Source organism: Rhineura floridana, chromosome 9 (assembly GCF_030035675.1).
Source record: "Rhineura floridana isolate rRhiFlo1 chromosome 9, rRhiFlo1.hap2, whole genome shotgun sequence".
Lineage (NCBI taxonomy): Eukaryota > Metazoa > Chordata > Lepidosauria > Squamata > Rhineuridae > Rhineura > Rhineura floridana.
Window position 1 is genome coordinate 121052815 of NC_084488.1, and position 20169 is coordinate 121072983.

The 20169-nt window shown below is 45.7% G+C and overlaps 1 protein-coding gene across 1 annotated transcript in view; it reads right to left on the reverse strand.

Moving 5' to 3' along the window:
• Positions 1 to 20169, reverse strand: part of DNAAF9 (dynein axonemal assembly factor 9) — a 106575-nt gene that overhangs the window by 37029 nt on the left and 49377 nt on the right. The window contains exons 14-21 of the mRNA XM_061583534.1: positions 16755 to 16831; positions 14696 to 14740; positions 13808 to 13853; positions 12780 to 12891; positions 11933 to 12003; positions 6484 to 6534; positions 5593 to 5680; positions 3220 to 3323 (exon numbers count right to left, since the gene is read on the reverse strand). Coding sequence (XP_061439518.1) covers positions 3220 to 3323; positions 5593 to 5680; positions 6484 to 6534; positions 11933 to 12003; positions 12780 to 12891; positions 13808 to 13853; positions 14696 to 14740; positions 16755 to 16831 — 594 coding nt within the window. The remainder of the gene's footprint in view (positions 1 to 3219; positions 3324 to 5592; positions 5681 to 6483; positions 6535 to 11932; positions 12004 to 12779; positions 12892 to 13807; positions 13854 to 14695; positions 14741 to 16754; positions 16832 to 20169) is intronic.

Sequence of the window (20169 nt, forward strand, 5' to 3'; positions counted from 1 at the left end):
AAACTCAAATCAGACAGCACAAGAAAGAGGAGTAGGGAATGTGCAGGCACATCACCTGTTGATGGTCTAATAAACCATGGCTCATCAGGCCAAGGTCTTTATGCCCAAACCTCATCAAAGAGCTTCTAGAGATAAGCCAATATGAAACGGACAAACATTTAACCAAAGTGAAACCAGCAAGGATGCTAAGGTTGCTGGCAAAAAGTTATCTGAAACCATTTTCACCACCCCAGACAAACCCTGCTGTAAGTAAAATTTTAGAATGTAGCAACAAGGTGTACAAACTTCAAATGCTAACTTTTCCACAATACCCCACTTTTCCTGGATGACTATCAATGGAAATATAGTTAAAGGTAAGAATAAAACAGGCAGCTTACAGTATGCAGCCAGGGTGCTTACTCACTTAGTGATTAACATGCTTATCTTTTCCTGTATATCTGTATTATTGCTATGCTACAGATGTCCCCAACTATCGCCAATTCTCATCTCATTTAATGTTATTTTTAGTTCTCCAGACTCATGCCTTGCCAGGTCAGTGAAACAATATAAATTCTCTTTCAAGGTTTTTGCTTTGCACAGAATACCTGGCAGCAGTTCAGAAGCGATAGCCAAGGCCCCATAAATAGCCAGAGGTTTATAGGAGTTGGGTGTCTTGAAATCAAACAATAGAAGGAAGGTCAGGGTACACACAGCTTACCACACTACAAAGGAGCAGGCAGGCAGGGGAGATATGAAAAAGGGGTTGCTCAGATTCTTCTGGATTCAGGGCTTTTCAAGTTTGAACTGAAGCAAGACCCCCCTCTGCACTGTTCTTCGTGTATAATAAACCACGGCTCCACCAAACGCTTTGGCAGATTGTGAAGTGGTGATGTAATTGAAGACTCAAAGCAGAGGAATACACTCATATACAGACAAGCTTTGGGCACATCTAGGATTGGCTGACATGATGCACCCAACTGAACCTACCGGGCACAAGGAGAAAGGAACATGCTCTCTATGTCAGACAATTAGTCCATCAAGGTCAGTACTGTCTGTACTGACTAGCAGCAGCCCTCAAGGTTTCAGGCAGGGGACATTCCCAGCCCTACCTGGAGACTGAACCTGGGACCTTCTGCAAGCAAAGTGGATGTTCTACCACAGAGCTACGGCCCAGCCCCTCCATGCCAACTTCTTCCTTCTAGAGCACAGTCAACGCAGTGCCCTCCAGATGCTTCTAGACTACAACTCTCATCCTCTCTGACTTTTCATAGAATCATAGAATAGTAGAGTTGGAAGGGGCCTACAAGGCCATCATGTCCAACCCCCTGCTCAATGCAGGAATCCAAATCAAAGCATTCCCGACAGATGGCTGTCCAGCTGCCTCTTGAATGCCTCCAGTGTTGGAGAGCCCACTACCTCTCTAGGTCATTGGTTCCATTCATTGTCATATGGCTCTAACAGTTAGGAAGTTATTCCTGATGTCCAGTCGAAATCTGGCTTCCTGCAACTTGAGCCCATTATTCTGTGTCCTGCACTCTGGGATGATCGAGAAGAGATCCTGGCCCTCCTCTGTGTGGCAACCTTTCATGTACTTGAAGAGTGCTATCATATCTCCCCTCAGTCTTCTCTTCTCCAGGCTAAACATGCCCAGTTCTTTCAGTCTCTCCTCATAGGGCTTGGTTTCCAGTCCCCTGATTATCCTTGTTGCCCTCCTCTGAACCTGTTCCAGTTTGGCTACACTGGCTGGGGCTGTAACTCAACACCACCTGGAGAGTACCATATTGGCTACCCCTTTATTACAGCATGAATTCCATCTGCACACCTTAGCTAGAGGCTTCCTACTGCCATCTTAACTATTACTACACATTTACTTCAGGTATTATATGCATCATTTGGTTGTGTGATATAGAGATCAAAGCTTGAAAAAAAACACCACATTTTTTAAAAGCTTTGATCTCTATATCCTACCTCATTGTGGACACACAATCAAATGTGTATGTGTGTGTGTGGGGTGACAACTCTGGGGTTATGCCAAATCATGCCCGTCCATTTTGATAAACTTTCTGCCTGCTGAGAAAACAGTGTCCAATTTTTTGCCTCTTTCAAGAGGTCAGATGACTTCTGGTGAAATATCCAGGAGGTGGAGGTAAGGGGATACATTAAGTGTATACCTTAATAATTCATTTTTCAGAGCTGTCAAAAGATGCAAGGAGGCAGTCTCTCAACTTTTTTTTTTAAAATAATCCTTTTGTGACACTCCCTCGCCAATACGCTTTCTAGAGCGCCCATGGGGAGATGTAATGTCACGACATCCCTCCGCATGGGTATTTTAGGAAGTGCACCAGCCAGGGTGCCTGTACATTTTCAGAGGCTCTAAGTGCAGTTCATGCAATCCCTGCATTCAAAGGGGCAGCCCCTCTTCTCTCTGCAGGGAGAGAAAAGCATTTTCAAAGCACATGGAGTGCTGGGTGGCAGCCAGCGTGGACTTTGCTTTCAAAGTAGTCTGCTCTCCTGGAAGTGCGCGGGGAGCCTTCTTCTGACCGAGCAGGGAGGGTGGCTCAGAAAGCCAGCAATCAGCGAGCGAAAATGCCAGAGAGAAGCAAGGAGTGGTATGCAGTGCTGGTCCTGCTCAGAACAGACCCGCTGAAGTTAATAGAGAAGACTAACTTAGCGTCATTAATTTCAGTGGGTCTACTCTGAGCAGGACTTAGAAGACTACAGCCCAAGATTAAAAAAAAAGATGGGAAAACATTATCTTTTTTAACTATAAGGCTGTGCGCTGCTCGGGATCTCTCCAGCCTGCTGCACTTCTCAGAATACCCGCAAGAGGACATCACAGTACAATGTTCTCCAGTGCGCCAACTGGAGAGATGACAGTGAGCACCATGCAAGGTTTTTTTTTAGTTAAAAAAAAGAGAACATCTCTCAACCATCTCACAAAGTTCACTTACTGATAAATGCCAACCTGCTGTTCCAAATTTTACTGAAATTCAGCCCCACCTCCCTCCAACTTTTCAAGGCAGCTTCTTTTCGCCTCTGCCGTCAATGAAATCCCCCCCCCAAAGTTGAGCTGAGAAGTTTGGCCCGGATCTAGCCTTTGTCAAAACTGAGCTCTGGGGGTGGGTTGCTGCCCTGTAGAATTCTGCATTTGGGTGTTGCAGGGGAACGCTGGAGAAAGCTCCTTTGCTTCCACAGAGCAATTGTGATAAGGACAGAGAGCGGAATGGGTGAGTACTTTACCCCATCGTAGAACCTGATGGATGTCATGTGGGTCTTGGAAATGGTGATGCTCCCATAGTGCGGATGGCAGAACAGAAGGCCCTCAGAGAAGAAATAGAGTTTACCTGCAAAGGGAAGGGGGGGAAAACAGCCTGAGGTGCTCCATGAAGCCTTTTGATGCCATATGTCAGCTTAAAATTCCTCTGCATAAGTGACCAGGCAGGCCCTTTGGCTGAGTCAGGTTTAAACACTAGGATTATGCGCAATATTGATCACCTTTGTAAAAATACTAAAAAAACCAAACAAAGTGCAAGGGGAAGACGGGCAATCAAAATGGAGTAGGCCATTATGTTGCCTTGGCCAGGGGAGGAGGGAGAATGATCGTTTTTAGGAACTGCTCCGAAGGTTGCTTTTTTCCTCCCCGCAGCTTCCCTTCCTCTTGTTTGAATTTCAAAAATATTAAAGTTCATTGGATTGAGGTCGGGGCCCTCTACACATTCAAGTATTATGAACATAAAAGCTTTGTCTTAAACAGACTTGACTACTTTTCTGTTTCAGGTGCAGTGCTTTGCCTTTAAGGGCAATAAAATGAGGTGAAATCCATTTTATGGTTCCTCATTCCTATAAAATGATGCCACAGACCCCGAATATGAGATGCACCCAGGGAAACGCACAAGAAGTTTCTGTATTTGTGTGTCACTTTCACATTCAAAAGTATGAGTAACCATATTTTTTTTAGCTTGTGATAATCTTCACTTTTTAAAAAAAAAATGCAAATGACATACAAAAATTCACTCTAATTCTTAAACCCACCAGTTACCGAAATTCACCAAAATATACTAGCCTTCTATTATGTGTGCAGAAGTATTATCTCAACTTTTTTTTTGAAAAAAAGAGGTCATATTTTGGAAGCAAAGGTTTTTAGAACAAAAGCATCCACACACATCTGCATTTTTATTACAACTGTTGCCTTTTAAATGAAACTGACAAGGTAACCCTTGTCACCCATGCACACTGTCAGGTTATCTGAAATTCTTGCCATCTTATGGATGGACTGCCTTCAAGTTGATCCCAACTTATGGCGACGCTATGAACAGGGTGTTCATGGTAAGTGGTATTCAGAGGGGGTTTACCATTGCCTTCCTTTGAGGCTGAGAGGCAGTGACTGGCCCAAGGTCACCCAGTGAGCTTCATGGCTGTGTGGGGATTTGAACCCTGGTCTCCCAGGTCGTAGTCCTAGAACAGGTAAAACTGACCATGGGGGAGGAGGATGGGGAGCGAGGAGGATGGGGCGCGGGGAGGAGGGGTTGGGGGGATTGGAGGGGGAGGGGAAGGGATAGGAGGGAGAAGGGAGGGTGGGTTTGATCAGTTGCATACTTTTTGAGTTCAATGGGATTTACTCCTGTGCAACCATGTTTGAAAATGGAAATGGACTGCCTTCAAGTCAATCCCGACTTATGGCAACCCTATAAATAGGGTTTTCAAGGTAAGCAGTGTTCAGAGGGGGCTTACCATTGCCTCCCTCTGAGGCTGAGAGGCAGTGACTGGACCAAGGTCACCCAGTGAGCTTCATGGCTGTGTTGGGATTCAAACCATGGTCATAGTCCAACACCTTAACCACTACACCACACTGACTCTCTTATCTTATGGATAAAAGGATCAAAATGAGATTCCCCAAAGTGAACCTCTGAGGAACTCAGGCGATATACCAGAGGAGGCAAATTCAGCCAAGAGCACCAGAGCGGTGGGGCTAGACAGACTCTTGGGAGACTCAAGTTAAACAGGCTCAGGGAGTTTGGGCGGCTTTACTAATCCATGGGACACATCTGCACCCCCAAGGAAATATCACCATGAGCGGCAATGCAAGATGCTTCAACCTCAAAGCAGTTTAGTCCTGGAGGAGGGATGGAAGGAGACAACTAACAGCAGATTTATTTGAAGGGATACCCATAACGTTAAAGAACAATTCTTTCAATAGAGTTAAAGAGGCACTAGCTACAGATATTGACTGGGACCCAAGAGCTGTTTGAGGCATGCCAAAAACCCAGTGGCATTTATTACCTCTTCTGGATTTCACAGCAGGCCCCCTCCCCCCTCCCCCCACCTGAAAAGCTGCTTTTGAAACTCTCTATTTTGAAAGGTTTGTTGTGCAGCAATGGAGGGAGGGGCTGCTCCTAAAACATGCACACGTGTGTGATCTAGAGCTGGACGTGGGGTCCTTTGAATCCTGGCCATGGCATGTTGCTTAAAATACAAACTCTTAAATGTCAACAAAACAGAGCTTCCAGGATAAGAGGAAGAATAAAAAAGAGGGAAATTCTGAAATCAAAGATGAGCATGTGTGTGCAAGTCTGTCAACCTTTTTTGCATATGTACCACTAGGCAGTTACTCACCCTCTTCTGGCCTACATAGGGAATTGCTAGAAGAAATGTAGGCTCCATCGCCTCCAGTCAGGAGGCTCCCCAGGAAGGATTCTTCTTCCTAAAGGAGGAGAGTTTTAGAAGATCAAACAATGGCAACAGAGTTTCTGAACCTGATCAATTATATTGAGCAACGTGTAGTTTCCAAATCACATGAAGTACTACTTCCCCACTATTCAGCACTGGTTAGCCTCATCTTGAGTACTGCATCCAGTTCTGGACAGACACCACACTTTAAGAAGGATGCAGACAAACTGGAACAGGTTCAAAGAAGGGCAACAAGGATGGTTAGGGGACTGGAAACAAAGCCCTGTGAGGAGAGACTGAAAGAACTGGGCATGTTTAGTCTTAAGAAGACTGAGGGGAGATATTGATAGCCCTCTTCAAGTACTTGAAAGGTTGTCACACACACAGGAGGGCCAAGATCTCTTCTGGATCATCCCAGAGTGCAGGACATGGAATAATGGGTTCATGTTACAGAAAGCCAGATTTTGGCTGAATATTGGGAAAAACTTCCTAAGTGTTAGAGCAGTGTGATAATGGAACCAGTGACTTAGGGAGGTGGTGGGCTCTCCAACACAGAAGGCCTTCTAGAAGCGCCTGGACAGTCACCTGTTGGGTATGCCTTAAGATGGATTCTTGCATTGAGCAGAGGGTGGACTCGATGGCCTTATAGGCCCCTTCCAACTCTACTAGCCTATGATTCTTATAGCAGCAGACCCAGAAAGAAACATACTTGTAAAGAGCTTGTAAACCACCCAGAGAGCTTCGGCTATGGGGCGGTATATAAATACAATAAATAAATAAATAAATAATTCTGATGGGATGTCAAGCTTAATCAACAGGCCAAGTTGCATCACAAACCTTCAGGATTTGCTGGGCCTTCTCTGACAGCTTTACCTCATTATCTTCAACCTATAACCAAAAGCAACAATCGTTTTAGCTAAGCACATTTGACTTAGCAATAAGAGTCCTGCTACTATGGTGGATCTCTGTCACAATGTGCCCTTTGCACTGCTTGGAGGTACACATCTTCCCTTCATACCTTATGTGTTCACCGTGGCAATCATTCATGCATCCAGGTTGCTGGAGAAAGTATAAAATGGCTCTTAGCCACAGAGTCATTTTTGACAGTTTTACTCTGGCGCAGCAGTTAAGGGACTAAGCTATGAACCACAAAACTCCCAAGTGTAAATCTCATTACTGCCATGATGAAGCAGAATAGGTCATTCTTTCTCAACCCCCACACCTGCAACATGAGGGTCCAATCCCGATCTCCCGTACAGTGCTGCAAAGACTAACGTAATAATGTGCAAGAAGCTCTAGATGGTCCTTTGCCAGCCTGCTGCCCTCCAGATGTTTTGGACTGCAACTCCATCAGCTCCAGCCAACATAGCTACACTTGCTGGGCCTGATGGGATTTGTGGCCCAAACCATCTGGAGGGTATCAGGTTAGCAGAGGTTATTATACATAAACACAAGGTGTTAGTAATATTAGATTCCCATGTAAAAAAATGCAAACAATGGCCAATGACATTGGGCTGTTGTGAGAATGAACAAAATAAAAGGTTACAAAGCACTCTGCATACTTGAAAGTGCTACAGAAATCCATAATGAAATACTAATCTTCTAAGGAGTCCAGCACCAACATTTTGCACAGATTATTTCCACACCACCCAAAACATGAAATTTTGGGGTGAGGGTGTGTGCACACTCACCCTTCATAGGTCTAAAGCTTTATTGCAGCATCAAAAAAAAAGACATTTGTAAGTAAGTGAGCAACCCTGAAATACAACACTGGTGCACTTACCAAGAATGGGCCTTCCAGGCTGGAATAGTGAGGCATTCACAAGTAAAGATTGTGGCTCAGAAATAGAGCTCGTGCTCTGCATGAAAATGGTCCCAGATTCAATTCCTGCATCTCTAGGTAGGGCTCAGAGATACCCTTGCTTGAAATCTTGGGGAGCTACTGTTAGCCAATGCAGACAGTCAGTGAGCGAGAAAGACCAATGGTCTGACATGGTAAAAGGCAGCTCCCTATGGGGTGTCTCTCCAAATCAGGCAGACACCATTTTACTTGAGCTTTTATTATATATTCTTCCCTCTAGCCCATAACAAAGCTCCTACTAGGAAGTTTCTGAACAAACGAAGAACAAAACACAGGTGGAAGTGCTTTCAAAACAGTGTTGCCGTCATTAGGCAAGAGGATTCTGGAAAGCAGTGGCATCACTGGCGCATCTACAAGAAGGACCTTGAGAAGGTTTAAAGATGATTTGTCACTCTAGGGCACCTGCCACTGGCTAGCCCATTACCTGAAGCTGAGTTAGTCTTTCTTCAGGGGTGGGGAACCTGTGGCCCCTCCAGATGCTGCTGAACAACAACTCGCATCATCACTGGCCATTGGCCATGTTTGCTGGGGCTTATGGAAGTTGCAATAAATCTGGAGGGCAAAAGGTCCCCCACCCTTGCTCTAGGATATAATTCCTCTGAGCATAACCATAATTTATTATTATTATTATTATTAACCAGAAGATTTTTTTTGCTATTTAACAGATTAGCTGATTCTTTCATAAGAATGGGTGGTGTTCAGTGCTAGTCCTACTCAGAGTAGACCCATTAAATTTAATAGACATGATTGACAGGTTCATTAATTTCAATGGGTCTTCCCTGAGTAGGACTTAGTTGAACCCCAAATCTTTAAATTCTTTACGTAAAGAAACAGATTTCTATGCCACAGCTGGAGAGGGCAGGAACAAAGGCACCCTTAGAAACTGGTTGGACTAGGGCCAGTGGGACAGAAGCCCAAAGAGGACAGTGTCTTAGAGATAAGAGACAACCCAAGTCTTTAAAGTAGTCTAGCTCTAGTGGGTTCTTCTGAGTCAGACATGGAACACCAATTCACATGCAGAATTCGCTTCACACATAGAAAGTCTCATATTCAATTCCTTGCATCTCTAGGTTGGGCTAGGAGAGACTCCTGCCTGAATCCCCAGAGAACCGCTGTCAGTCAGTGAAGCTAGATGGACCAGTGGTATAAGGCAGCCTTTCCCAACCAGTGGGCCACCAGATGTTGCTGGACTACAACTCCCATCAGCCCCAGCAAGTATGGCCAATGGTCAGGAATGCTGGGGCTGATGGGAGTTGTAGTCCAGCAACATCTGGTGGCCCACTAGTTGGGAAAGGCTGGTATAAGACATATAAGCTATACGGCAGCTCCCTACGCTTATTTAGGGAAGGGCTGTAGCTCAGTGGCAGACCACCTGCTTTGCATGCAGAAGGTCCCAGGTTCAATCCCCGTCATCTCCAGCTAGGGCTGGGGCCACATTCACACCATACCTTTATTCCATTATTATTCTACTTTAAAAGGTCATGGCTTCCCCCAAAGAATCCTGGGAAGTGTAGTTTGTGAAGGGTGCTGAGAGTTGCTAGGAGACCCCCATTCCCCTCACAGAGCTGCAATTCCCAGAGTGCTTTAACAATCCACCCCTCTTCCCATGGTGGAAACTGCAGATCTGTGAGGGAAATAGGGGGGTCTCCTAACAACTCTCAGCCCCCTTCACAAACTACACTTCCCAGGATACCCTGAGGGAAGCTATGACTGTTTCAAGTAGAGTAACAGTGGAATAAATGTGCAGTGTGAATGCAGCCTTGCTTGAAACCCTGGAGAGCCACTGCCAGGGAGTGTGGACAATACTGAGCCGGATGGAGCAACCGTCTGACTCAGCATAAGGGCACTTCCTGGGTTCTTATATTCCGCCACTGGCCCTCCTCTAACTGGCACTCAGACAGTCTCATTTTGATGCTCATCCTTTGGGGGGAGGGGCGGAGAAAAAAGCACAGAGGGAGGGAGGTGGCCTGGCAGAATGCAGACCTTTGGCCATAGCCACTGGATCCGGCAATTCATATCCAGAAGGCTCTGTGGAGTGAATAGGATCTACAGACTTGGGAAGTTTTGCTGATGCTTTAAAAAAAAATTCCTTTCCTCCCGTTCCCATTGGCATTATGAGGAGACGTTGACTCAGAAGAGGAGGAGGAGGAGGAGGAAGAATGCTTGGCATGCTTTTTGTGTTGAGGACTACTTTTAAGATTAAGCTCCTTGGAAACATCTGCCAGCAAAGCCTCCTTCAGCGATGAAACCATTTCTTTAGGGAAGGTCAGGGGGTGGGGGGTTGCTGAGGTACAGCTGGGCTGGATCTGCCGGGATTCATACAGGCTGGTTTGCTGATTGGTAAAATAAAACAGGCACAGCATTAGTCTTACAGTGTCCTCCGAGGGCCTCTGATGGGCAGAAAAAATAGTGCAACCCAAACCTTCCAAGGAAAATAGACTCGGCTCCAGTTGAAGGGGAAGAGGAAACAGCATCTAAGCCTGAGTGGCTTCATCTGAGGTGTGCTTAGATCAATCCTGGAAAAAGGAGAAGCAGATGGGATCACCGCTTCCTGGTTCCTTGCCCTGGCTGCTGCTAAAGCTGCCTCCTTTGTTCTCCGAACCACTCCGTGTCTAGTTGCTAAGAGAGGCTCCGCAGGGGCAGCGTTCATGGCTGGAGCTGCAAGGGCTTCGGTAGGAGGGCAGATGGAGCTAAGTGATGGAAGAAGCCTCGCGCAGGTAGGGGCAGTGTTTGAAGTAGGTGGGCAAGGAGAATCTTTTCTGCAAGCCCGTTTTGCTGAAATCTGTTTTGGATGCTGTTTGGTCGGAAGCCGCTCGGAAGAGTTAAAACTATAAAATTCACGCCCCCAAGAGGTAGCGTTGGCCACCAACTTGGATGGCTTTAAAAAAGGATTAGACAAATTCATGGAGGATCACAAGCTTTCAATGGCTGCTAGCCACAATGGCAGCTAGCCACAATGGCTATGTTCTGCCTCCACTGTTGGAGACAGTAGGCTTCTGCATGCCAGTTGCTGGGAATTACAAGTGGGGAGAGAGCTGCTGCACTCAGGTCCTGCTTATGGGCTTCCCACCTGGATGGGCACTGTGAGAACAAGATGCTGGACTAGATGGGCCACTGGCCTGAGCCAGTGGCAGGGCTCCTCTTCGGTTCTGAGGCTTAACTGGTTGTTTTTTCCTTGCCTGCAGGCACCATAGCAGCAGAGAAAGCGTCAGAAAAACAGTAGGGCCTTAAAAAAAAAGACACACAAACAGAGGAAAGATACCAGAAGAACAAGAACAAGGAAGATGAAATAATGAGGAAAGCAGACAGAACACAAGGCAGAAGGGGGGAGAGAAAACACACACACACAACTGCTTGGGTTGACAATATACTAAAGGCTCAAGGCACAGAGTCTCTGCTGCAGCAAATCAGGATCAGACAACCCATCAGAGGCAGGTGCTGGCTCCATGTCAGTTGCTATTGTTGTTATGTGCCTTCAAGTCGATTGCGACTTTTGACGACCCTATGAATCAGTGACCTCCAAGAGCATCTGTCATGAACTGCCCTGTTCAGATCTTGTAAGTTCATCCATGTCAGTGGGGCAGTGGACTCCATTAGGGGTTTAGTCCAAAATTTCAATGTGCTGCCCAAGGTGCTTGGGTATCTCCTTGGATATCTCCTTGAAATTTCAGACTAAAACCCATGCTCCACTGACATGAAGCCAGCTGCCCCCACTGCAACCCATCACATGGATGTCTCACTATGCCAGCCTGAGAAAGATACACTTTAAAAAACAACAACACAGGAGTATAAAATGTGTGTGTCCCTAAAAAGACGAGTTTTAAACTAATCACATTTGCCAGGAATGACTAGTAACTACATATCTCGTTTATCGACACACATATACCCCACCTTTCTTCCAAGGAACTCAAGATGATGTACACACTTCCCTCCCCTCCATTTTTTATCCTCACAGTAACCCTGTGAGGCAGGTTAAGCTAAAAGACAGGAAATGGCTCAAGGCTGAATGGGGATTTGAACCCTGGTCTCCCAGGTTCTAGTCCAACACTCTAACCACTACACCACCCCGTCTCTCTTCTTTTGTGAAAGTCTCCCACGTCATGTTAAAGTACCCTCCTATTTTGCAATCCCCCCCTCCCCCCAATTTCATTTCCTATGGCACAAAACTCACATACTTTGGCTGAACATGAGCACAGCAAAAGTTAACCTGATCCTCCTTAATTGATCAGCTTTCCCCATCACAGTGAGAACCCAAAGTATAGAATCAATTTGCTTATTTATTTTATTCAAATGAAACTTCAGTTGTCCTTGGAACAGCCTCAGAGAAGTTGACTTGCTTGCTTTTGGCAGATTCAAAAGAACAGTTCTGAAATAGTTTTGTTTAAAAGGAAAAACGGGCTTTGAAGGGAATCAAAACATGCTCACCAGCCAAGAAACCGATCTTGGGATAGCTGCAGTGAGAATGATGTAGCTGGTTTCTGTGTTAATGCTGCCATCTGCAGGGAAGTTAAAATATAATTAAATAAAATTAGACCTGGCATGGCTCCTGAGCTTCTGCCTGTCTTCTGAAAAGCAATACTTTTAATAATGAGAAGTGCAAAGCTACTGGGTTGAATTTCTCACAAATCTCCCTTCAACTCCACAGGCCACTTCCTGTAGGAAAGCAGAGGTGAGGGGTGGGCTGTACACACTAGGTGGAAGAATGTTTCACGTGCTCCAGCTTCCAGCAATAATAAATTCAATAAACTAGTTTTCTTTAGACAAGCCCATGAAGGCGAATAGGAAAAAATGTCTGCCTGGTAATGTGTGAATTTCACACTGAAGCTGAGCCATTTGCTAGTTGTGTCCTAGATAAGAATTCCGTTTTTGCTCATTGGGTTGGTTCACATGTAATGCTAAACCATCAGCCATTAAACGGAAGAGCTTTGGATTTATGTGCTGCCCCACTCATTCCCCCCTCCTCGCTCTTTTGTAGCAAACCACAGTTTGCTATTACATCCAAACTGACAAGCTATAGCTTGCGCTTGCCCTCAGAATTAACTACAGATATAACAGCCAACTCTGCTTTCCTGTGCAAGAGAGGAAATCCAAGTGTACAAGAGGAAAAGAAGGGGGAGAGGAGATATGTGCAAGCCCGAGATTAGCTCATATAATACCAGACCATGATTTGGGGTTACATACGACCCAAACCATTGCATATACAAACTAATTCAACGCTTTAATTAAAAGAGTGGGTTTTTTTCACTGCAATTTTTGCTGGACAGCAAAATACCTTTTTCTTTCACAAGAATCTGTGATGCCAGGAAAGATTCTGAGAAGACCACCGACCCAAGGCAGCCCCTTCCGCCTAGTAAGTCTGGAATGTCATATACAGTCATGGACATCTGCAGCAAAATGGGGAGGGAGGGGGAACTTGGGTCAAACTCCCATTTTTATCCATCACATTTCCTCTCACATTTTAGTCTTTGTACGGTATGTTAGTCTCTACACATTCACATCTCACTATCCATCCAGGCAAGCAGGAAGTTCCGTCGTTACTAGCTGCATTCCAGCTAGGCAAAATGCTCTGAGGGAGGGTGCACGCAAGGCCAGTGGAAGATGTAGTCTGGGAGGGTGGATGGCCTAGACGGAATCCCAAAGGCAGGCAGAGAAGCCTGGAGGGACACAATTGGCTGCTGGCCTGAGGCTCTCCTCCCCACGCATGAAGTATTGCAAACATGTGTTAGTGGGTGAAGGGCCAGTCCACATGTTATGCTTGCCAAGGAAGGCCACCGACAACATCTCCCTGTCCTGCCTTTGGGCTTCCCACTGGCATCTGGTTGGCTCCTGTGAGAACAGGATCCTGGACGGACGGATCTTTGGGCTGATTCAGCAGAGGTCTGTTGTAAACCACCCAGAGAGCTTCGGCTATGAGGTGGTATATAAATGCAACAAATAAATAAATAATAAATAAATAGAGGTCTTCGTAAGTTCCTACTGTGTCTGCCAAATCTCAACAGGGAGGTATTCCACAGGGTACGAACTGCTACTTAAGTATCATTTCTGACCTTTCTCCCCAAAGGGAGCCTACCCTATTGACAACATCAACATTACATACAAGCAACCTAAATTAATTGGGAAGGCCCTCCTCTGCCCCACAGCCAGATGTACCTCTGTGCAACATGGCACAGTCTGTAGGGCTGGAGAATCTCCTGAACTTTTCTGAACTTGCCAACACTTCTCAAGATATTCTAGTGAAAAAACATGGACATTTCGCTAATAAAGTATATAACTCCATAGCAAACTTAAAATTCTACTCACTGTTTTCACTAAGTAGAGGCTATCCTCATTATCCAGTAGAATAATTCTGGAAGAAAAAACCATGTTTTTAGACAACTTTCATTACAGCTTGAATCAGCCTCACCACCACATATCAAGCAAACTATCAAGGCAAATTAGGAAGGTTTAAAAATGCATTCAGAGAATGGATTCATAGGATCTCTTCACCTGAATCAGGTTCTCTCCATGTATACGCGGTACTCCTCCTCAGGAGCAACTGCATGATTGAAAGAGCTAAAACAATGTGCCACCACAATTGTAGACATCACGAAGCAGCAGCAGGAGCAGCAATATCTGCAGAGTGCCCATTTCATACATGGCCCTTTTGGCCACAAAAGCATCTCCAGACACTTGGGTAGCACATGCAGGCAAGCCTGATGGTGTGAATTGGCCCTAGAAGCTTGAGTTGCGAACCTTCAAACCTAAAGTCTTACATGACTAGAGAAAGCCCGCCTGGCCCAGTCACTGCTCACCATTTGGCTGTTTATAGAGAACTTTGGGGCAAACTATGATTCTGCAGCTGCTAAATTATATTAGTTAATATGACTTTTTTGTGCTATTTTTTATAGAGTTCTAATTTTTTTTATATTTAACATTCGGTCAAGACTCAAGCAGTTAAGTAATCACATTTCCATGCAAGCAACCATTTTTATATACATATTTTTGCAGACTGCAATCTCAGGGTACTCAGTGGTTTCAGGAATGCCATATGCTATTATTCACCTGGCAACCACAGGTATCGTGGCACCAAGTTCCTCATTCATTTTGCTCCACTAAGTTATATGAAAGACAAACTCTGTTTCTTTGAAACTGTCAGTTCAAAAGATCTGCAGCCTCCTGACAGGGAGGAACAAAAACAAAAGCACTGACCTTCCATGGTTATTCACAGCTTGGATCTGAAAATTTATTCTGGTGCTATGAAAGAGGTGGGGGGCGGGAGAGAGAGAGACAAAAGAACACTAAATTTTAAAAAATGGCTTATATTCAAATGAGTGATGTTGTTTCAGATTGAAGGGCAAATAACGCTTTAAACACAGACAGGCGGGTAAAGGTGCCCTGCTAAGGGGTGGGGTGGGGGTAAAGTGGGGCTTGAGTGCTCCATTGCTCTTTTTTGCTCCAAATCCCACCCAGAACCCCTGCACACACACAAAGTTCCAGGTTCCTATTTACTCTTGCAAAACACACACATCTGGCTCAACCCTGGAGAAAGAAAAGACTGTGCAAAAGTGGAAAAACTGGAATGGAAAAAGAATGGCAAGGAAAGGGCGATGCACCACTCCCTCATCTTCCTCTCTCTCAAGTCACAGCCTCCCCAGGATGTGTCGTTTGCCCCTAATTAAGTAATAATATGGATCTCCTGTACTGTTCTTCAAGCCCTATTTAAGAGGACATACTGAAGATGCCTGCTATTGTGATCTCAAGTATACACACAGACACCAGTCCGTATTGTGAACCTGTTGCAATGAACGACCGTGCATGCTATTCTACCTGTATCTAGGAAACTTCCTTGACCAACCTTTGCCAAGCTGGTGCCCTCCAGATGTTTTGGAGTACAACTCTCATCAGCACCAGCAAGTACAGCCGTGCTGGCTGGTGCTGATGTGAGTTGTCGCTCAAAGTATCTATAGGACACGAGGTTGGTGAAAGTTGCTCTTGACAAGCATGGGATTCTTGGTCCAAAGCACACAGGTACCTATTCATACAAGTGGGTAATTACGAGGAAAACTAGTAAAATGTGGTTTGAGATCATGACCTAGGCACACACTGCTTGTGTAAAACAAATAGTAGCAACGAGAGTGTGGGTGGGATGGAGGCGTACGTGGAGAGAATAGGTGGCTGAGTCTTCATAATGTCACACAGGTTGGAGGAGAATATGGCAACAGAGCTGAAAGCCAGCCCACCAGTCTTTGTGTTACTGGATTCTGACAGAGGAAGGGCTGTAGCTCAATGGCAGAGTATGAGCTTTGCATGCAGAGCAACAGATTCAACCGCTGGCATCGCCAGGTAGGGATGGGAAAGATTTCCTGTATGCATCCCAGGAGAGCTGCTACCAGTCAGTGCAGGCAATACTTAGCAGGGCCGGTACCAAAGCGCAGCCAGGTCGGGCCCTGGCTAAGGGCCCCTGCAGCCCAGAGGGCCCCTGAAGAACCCCACATTAGGGTGGGAGAGTAGCGCTCTCCTGCCATGGATGGTAGGGATGGAGCTTCCAGGCCACCCGCCCGTTTGCTCCACCTACCTCTCTCCTGTGTTCTGCTGCTGTGCACGCAGGGCTACCATCAACCAAGATAGTGGCAGAGGCTTCTTTAAGGGGCTGATGCCCCTTAGGGGCTGCCATCTTGGTTGATGGCAGGCATCTGTGTGCACGTAGCATACCGCGCATGTGTGCCACTAACCAAGATGGCGGCAGGGGCATCAGCCCCTCAGAGAAGCCTCCACTGCCATCTTGGTTGATGGTAGCCCTGCGTACACAGTGCGCACAGCAGCAGAACACAGAAGAGAGGTAGGGTGGAACAGGCAGGAGCCATGTGTCCGGGGCAGGCTGATGCCTAAGGGCCCAGTCATGCCTGGCGCCGGCTCCGATACTGAGCTAAAAGGACCAACAGTCTGTCTCAGTATAAGGCAGCTCCCTACATTCCTCAGACTTTCCACAACTTCTCTTGATATGTTTTACACACACGCAACTGGCAAACTGGTTCCAAACGTTTACGGAGCTTGGAGATGGGAGTGGGCAGAGCCAAGAGGCAGCAAACTACTCTCTGAGTTGCACAGCCTGCATACATTGGAAGCCATCCCAAGCCTTTAATAAGCCCATCAGATCCCAGCCAATTTAAAATACCCGGTTTAGTCTAGGTTTTTTATAATGATGATGATGATGATTGATTGATTAGATTTATATCCCGCCCTTTCTCCCAGTAGGAGCCCAGCTTACCGCAGTGGAGTTTTAAAGTAAGTAAGTTCCAAGGCGTCTAGGACATTGAAGAAAGTTTGCTCTGCTGCTTCCTTTGCCTGCAAAGACAAAGAGGGAAGGGGCAGGAAACAGAGTCAAACTGTTCCTGATCGAGAGGTTGCAAGAACCAGGGGAAAGGTGAGCCTTTCTTGGGATCCAAGGTCCAAAGGACATTCAGACAGGTCCACACGCCCACTTTCCATCTCAAGAATTATTGTGTGTTATTGCTTGTTAAAATGCTTAGAAGCCTACTAAGCAGTATATAAATTAACAGCTAACGATCATCATAATAACAATAATCGGGGGGGAGGATATGAGAAAGCCACATGTTGCAGTTATCTGAGAAGAAGGAAAACTACAGTTAACTAGCCCCAGTGATGCTGCTAGGTTTTAGGGCAGAGGTGGGCAATCTCCAGCTCAGGGGCCAAACTTGGCTTCCCCATTTGGTACACGAGGCCATTTCAGGGAAGCCACATCTGTAAAGACCTCTCGCCAGGGGGGTCAACTTCTAAGCCCAGGGTAATTGATCTTGGCCAGTCACAACCCGTGCCTCCCTTAACAGAGCTGAGTTAAACCAACACCAACCCTCCCAAGTATGTAGACTGCTACCACCCCTTAAACCTGGTCAATCACTCTGGGCCAAGGGGAAACCCAAAGGGCCAGAAATAGACCTGCCAAGGATTCTAGGAAACAAGAGCCAAAGATGCAGTCCTTGTCTTGGACCCTTAAGGCAAAATACCCAACTATACGGTAGTCTGTGGCTAAATGGCCAAGGTGCTGGATTCAGAGCCAAATTTCCCCTGAAATGAACACACACTAAGAGGTAGCTTTATTAGAATAAAATATAAGTGCACAAATATAGTAGCAAAATAATTCCTTAAACCAAACACCCCAAGGGTTAGGTAAAACACAAAATGCAGAGAGTTCAAATCACAAGAAAAAATAACAAACCTGTCTAACCTATTCTATGCTCACACCTTATAGGAAGACAGGCAAAGTAACTTCATGATTCCACATCTCCCCAGAGATGTACAGCCTGGATAGCAGATGGAAGTTGGAACCCCAACATCAGGTAGCAGCACCAAGAAACATTGGGGACAAAGACCCAGAATCTTAGTTCTACTTTTACAGGGAAAAACCCAGCAACAGCCAGGAATTAAGAAATCTTCCAGAGCTTTCATGCCTAAGGGTTGCGCTTCTCCAACCTTCCCAGGTCTGTGGCCTTGAGGTACCAGTCTCAGGCTGATAAGCAGGTGTTCTTGCTCACTGCCTAATTAATTGCATTCAGCTGTGGGAACTGACAGTAGCATGGCCTCCCAGAGGCCCTAATTCAGGCAAGATGCTCCCCCCACAATTCCTTGCCACAGAACCATTTTAGTTAACATCCTTAACAAACCAGGCATGCTCAGCAACACCCATCCACCCTACACCTGATATCATACGTGATGTCATGTGTGGGGAAGGTAAGGGCTGTGTTTCAGAGGAACAACTGGGAGCTTAAAGTGGATTCCTGATTGTTCCTTTGCTGTAATAAGGCATGCTCGCATCCAAACTACAGCGCAAGGGGTGTTGCCAGCCTATGCCTTGCAAGCCGCTTTGCACGGCTCCTTTTAAACTCTTTCGGAGGTTGAAAGCAGCGACGTTAAGCAGCCTGTGAAGCATACGGCTGGAAATGTCCCTTGCGCTGTAGTCTCCAAGCCTGGGAACCCCACACAAGAGATTTTGACAGGCAGGCAGGCCAGCCCACCAGTCAATCGTGTGACATCATGTGATTGACAGGTGGGTTGCACCACCCACCTATCAACATTGGCCCATGCGGTGCAGCCAAATAAATACCTTGCCCCTTGAGTCAGGGGGACTGGAGCAACAGGGTCTTCAAGGGGAGGCACCATGCCTCTTTCTCCTCTCATCACACTGAACATCCTGATAAAGGGGGGGGATAATGAGTCCCCTTTCTTTCACTCACCAGAAAGAAGGAACAAAAGGAAGTACTTCTTTACTCAGCGCATAGTTAAACTATGGAATTTGCTCCCACAAGATGCAGTAATGGCCACCAGCTTGGACGGCTTTAAAAGAAGATTAGACAAATTCATGGAGGACAGGGCTATCAATGGCTACTAGCCATGATGGCTGTGCTGTGCCACCCTAGTCAGAGGCAGCATGCTTCTGAAAACCAGTTGCCGGAAGCCTGAGGGGGGAGAGTGTTCTTGCACTCGGGTCCTGCTTGCGGGCTTCCCCCAGGCACCTGGTTGGCCACTGTGAGAACAGGATGCTGGACTAGATGGGCCACTCGCCTGATCCAGCAGGCTCTTCTTATGTTCTTATGTTATGTTCTTAAGGGACTCATTCTCCCACCACTACTTCTTACAATGCCAGGTTGGTCATATCTCCAGATATTGGGTATCCCAGCTATAACATCTTTTTTAAAAAAAGAAGAAAAAAAGCAAAAAACTTTACAGTGAGTGTACTGCTGGAATACAGCAAAATTCCAGATAGTCACACCTGCCCTCTTTAGTTCTCACAGTGCCCCTGAACCCATATGAGAACTAGAGGAACTCTGGAGAATTAAAGACTGCAGGTGCAAGTGTTGGCACAGTTGCAGTAGTGTGCCTGTTGTTGAAAGAAGTTATAAAAAAAAACCCTGAGAGGATCCCCAGCCATGCCAGTGCTGTCATTTGGGGCTCCAGGGGCTACGTGGCACATATTGGTCCAGCCCTAGCAGTGCCACTGGCTAGCCTACTACCTAAGGCTGAGCCTTACTTTTCTCATAGTCCATTAAAGAGAAGTCAAGGAGGGGCCCCTGGCCACATCAACTGATGTCATCACAACTGGATTAAGAAACCATTATAATGGCAGAAAGATGGGATTCTATCTTTGTGAAATAAACGGGAATTGATAAAACTGGCTTCTTAATAAATAGGAAGGCGACAAGTAATATAAAAAGATTAGTCAATATGATAAAAGAGTGCAAGATACAAAAAATAAAAGCAGTTTTGTTATTTCCAGGTGCCAAAAAGGCACATGACAGAGTGGAATAGGCCTATTTAGAGGAAGTGATGGATTGCTTTAATCTGGGTTTATAATTTCAAAATTAGATTCAAAACAGTTCTCTTTGTCCAGAGGAACTAGACAAGGATGTCTTATTATCATCCCTTTTGTTTACCATACCATAGAGAAAATCTTAAAATTTTTGGAATAGAATTTGGATCAATGCAAAATAAATTATTATTAAATGTGGATGATATCGTGTTAACTCACTCATCCAAATATCCCTTGTAAAAAGCTTTAAAAGATCTTAGGTGAATTTGGACAGTATTGCCAATGACTTGGATGGGCCAATTATTAGTTGTATGATGAACCTACTACCAAGATTATTATTTCTATTTGTGAACATACT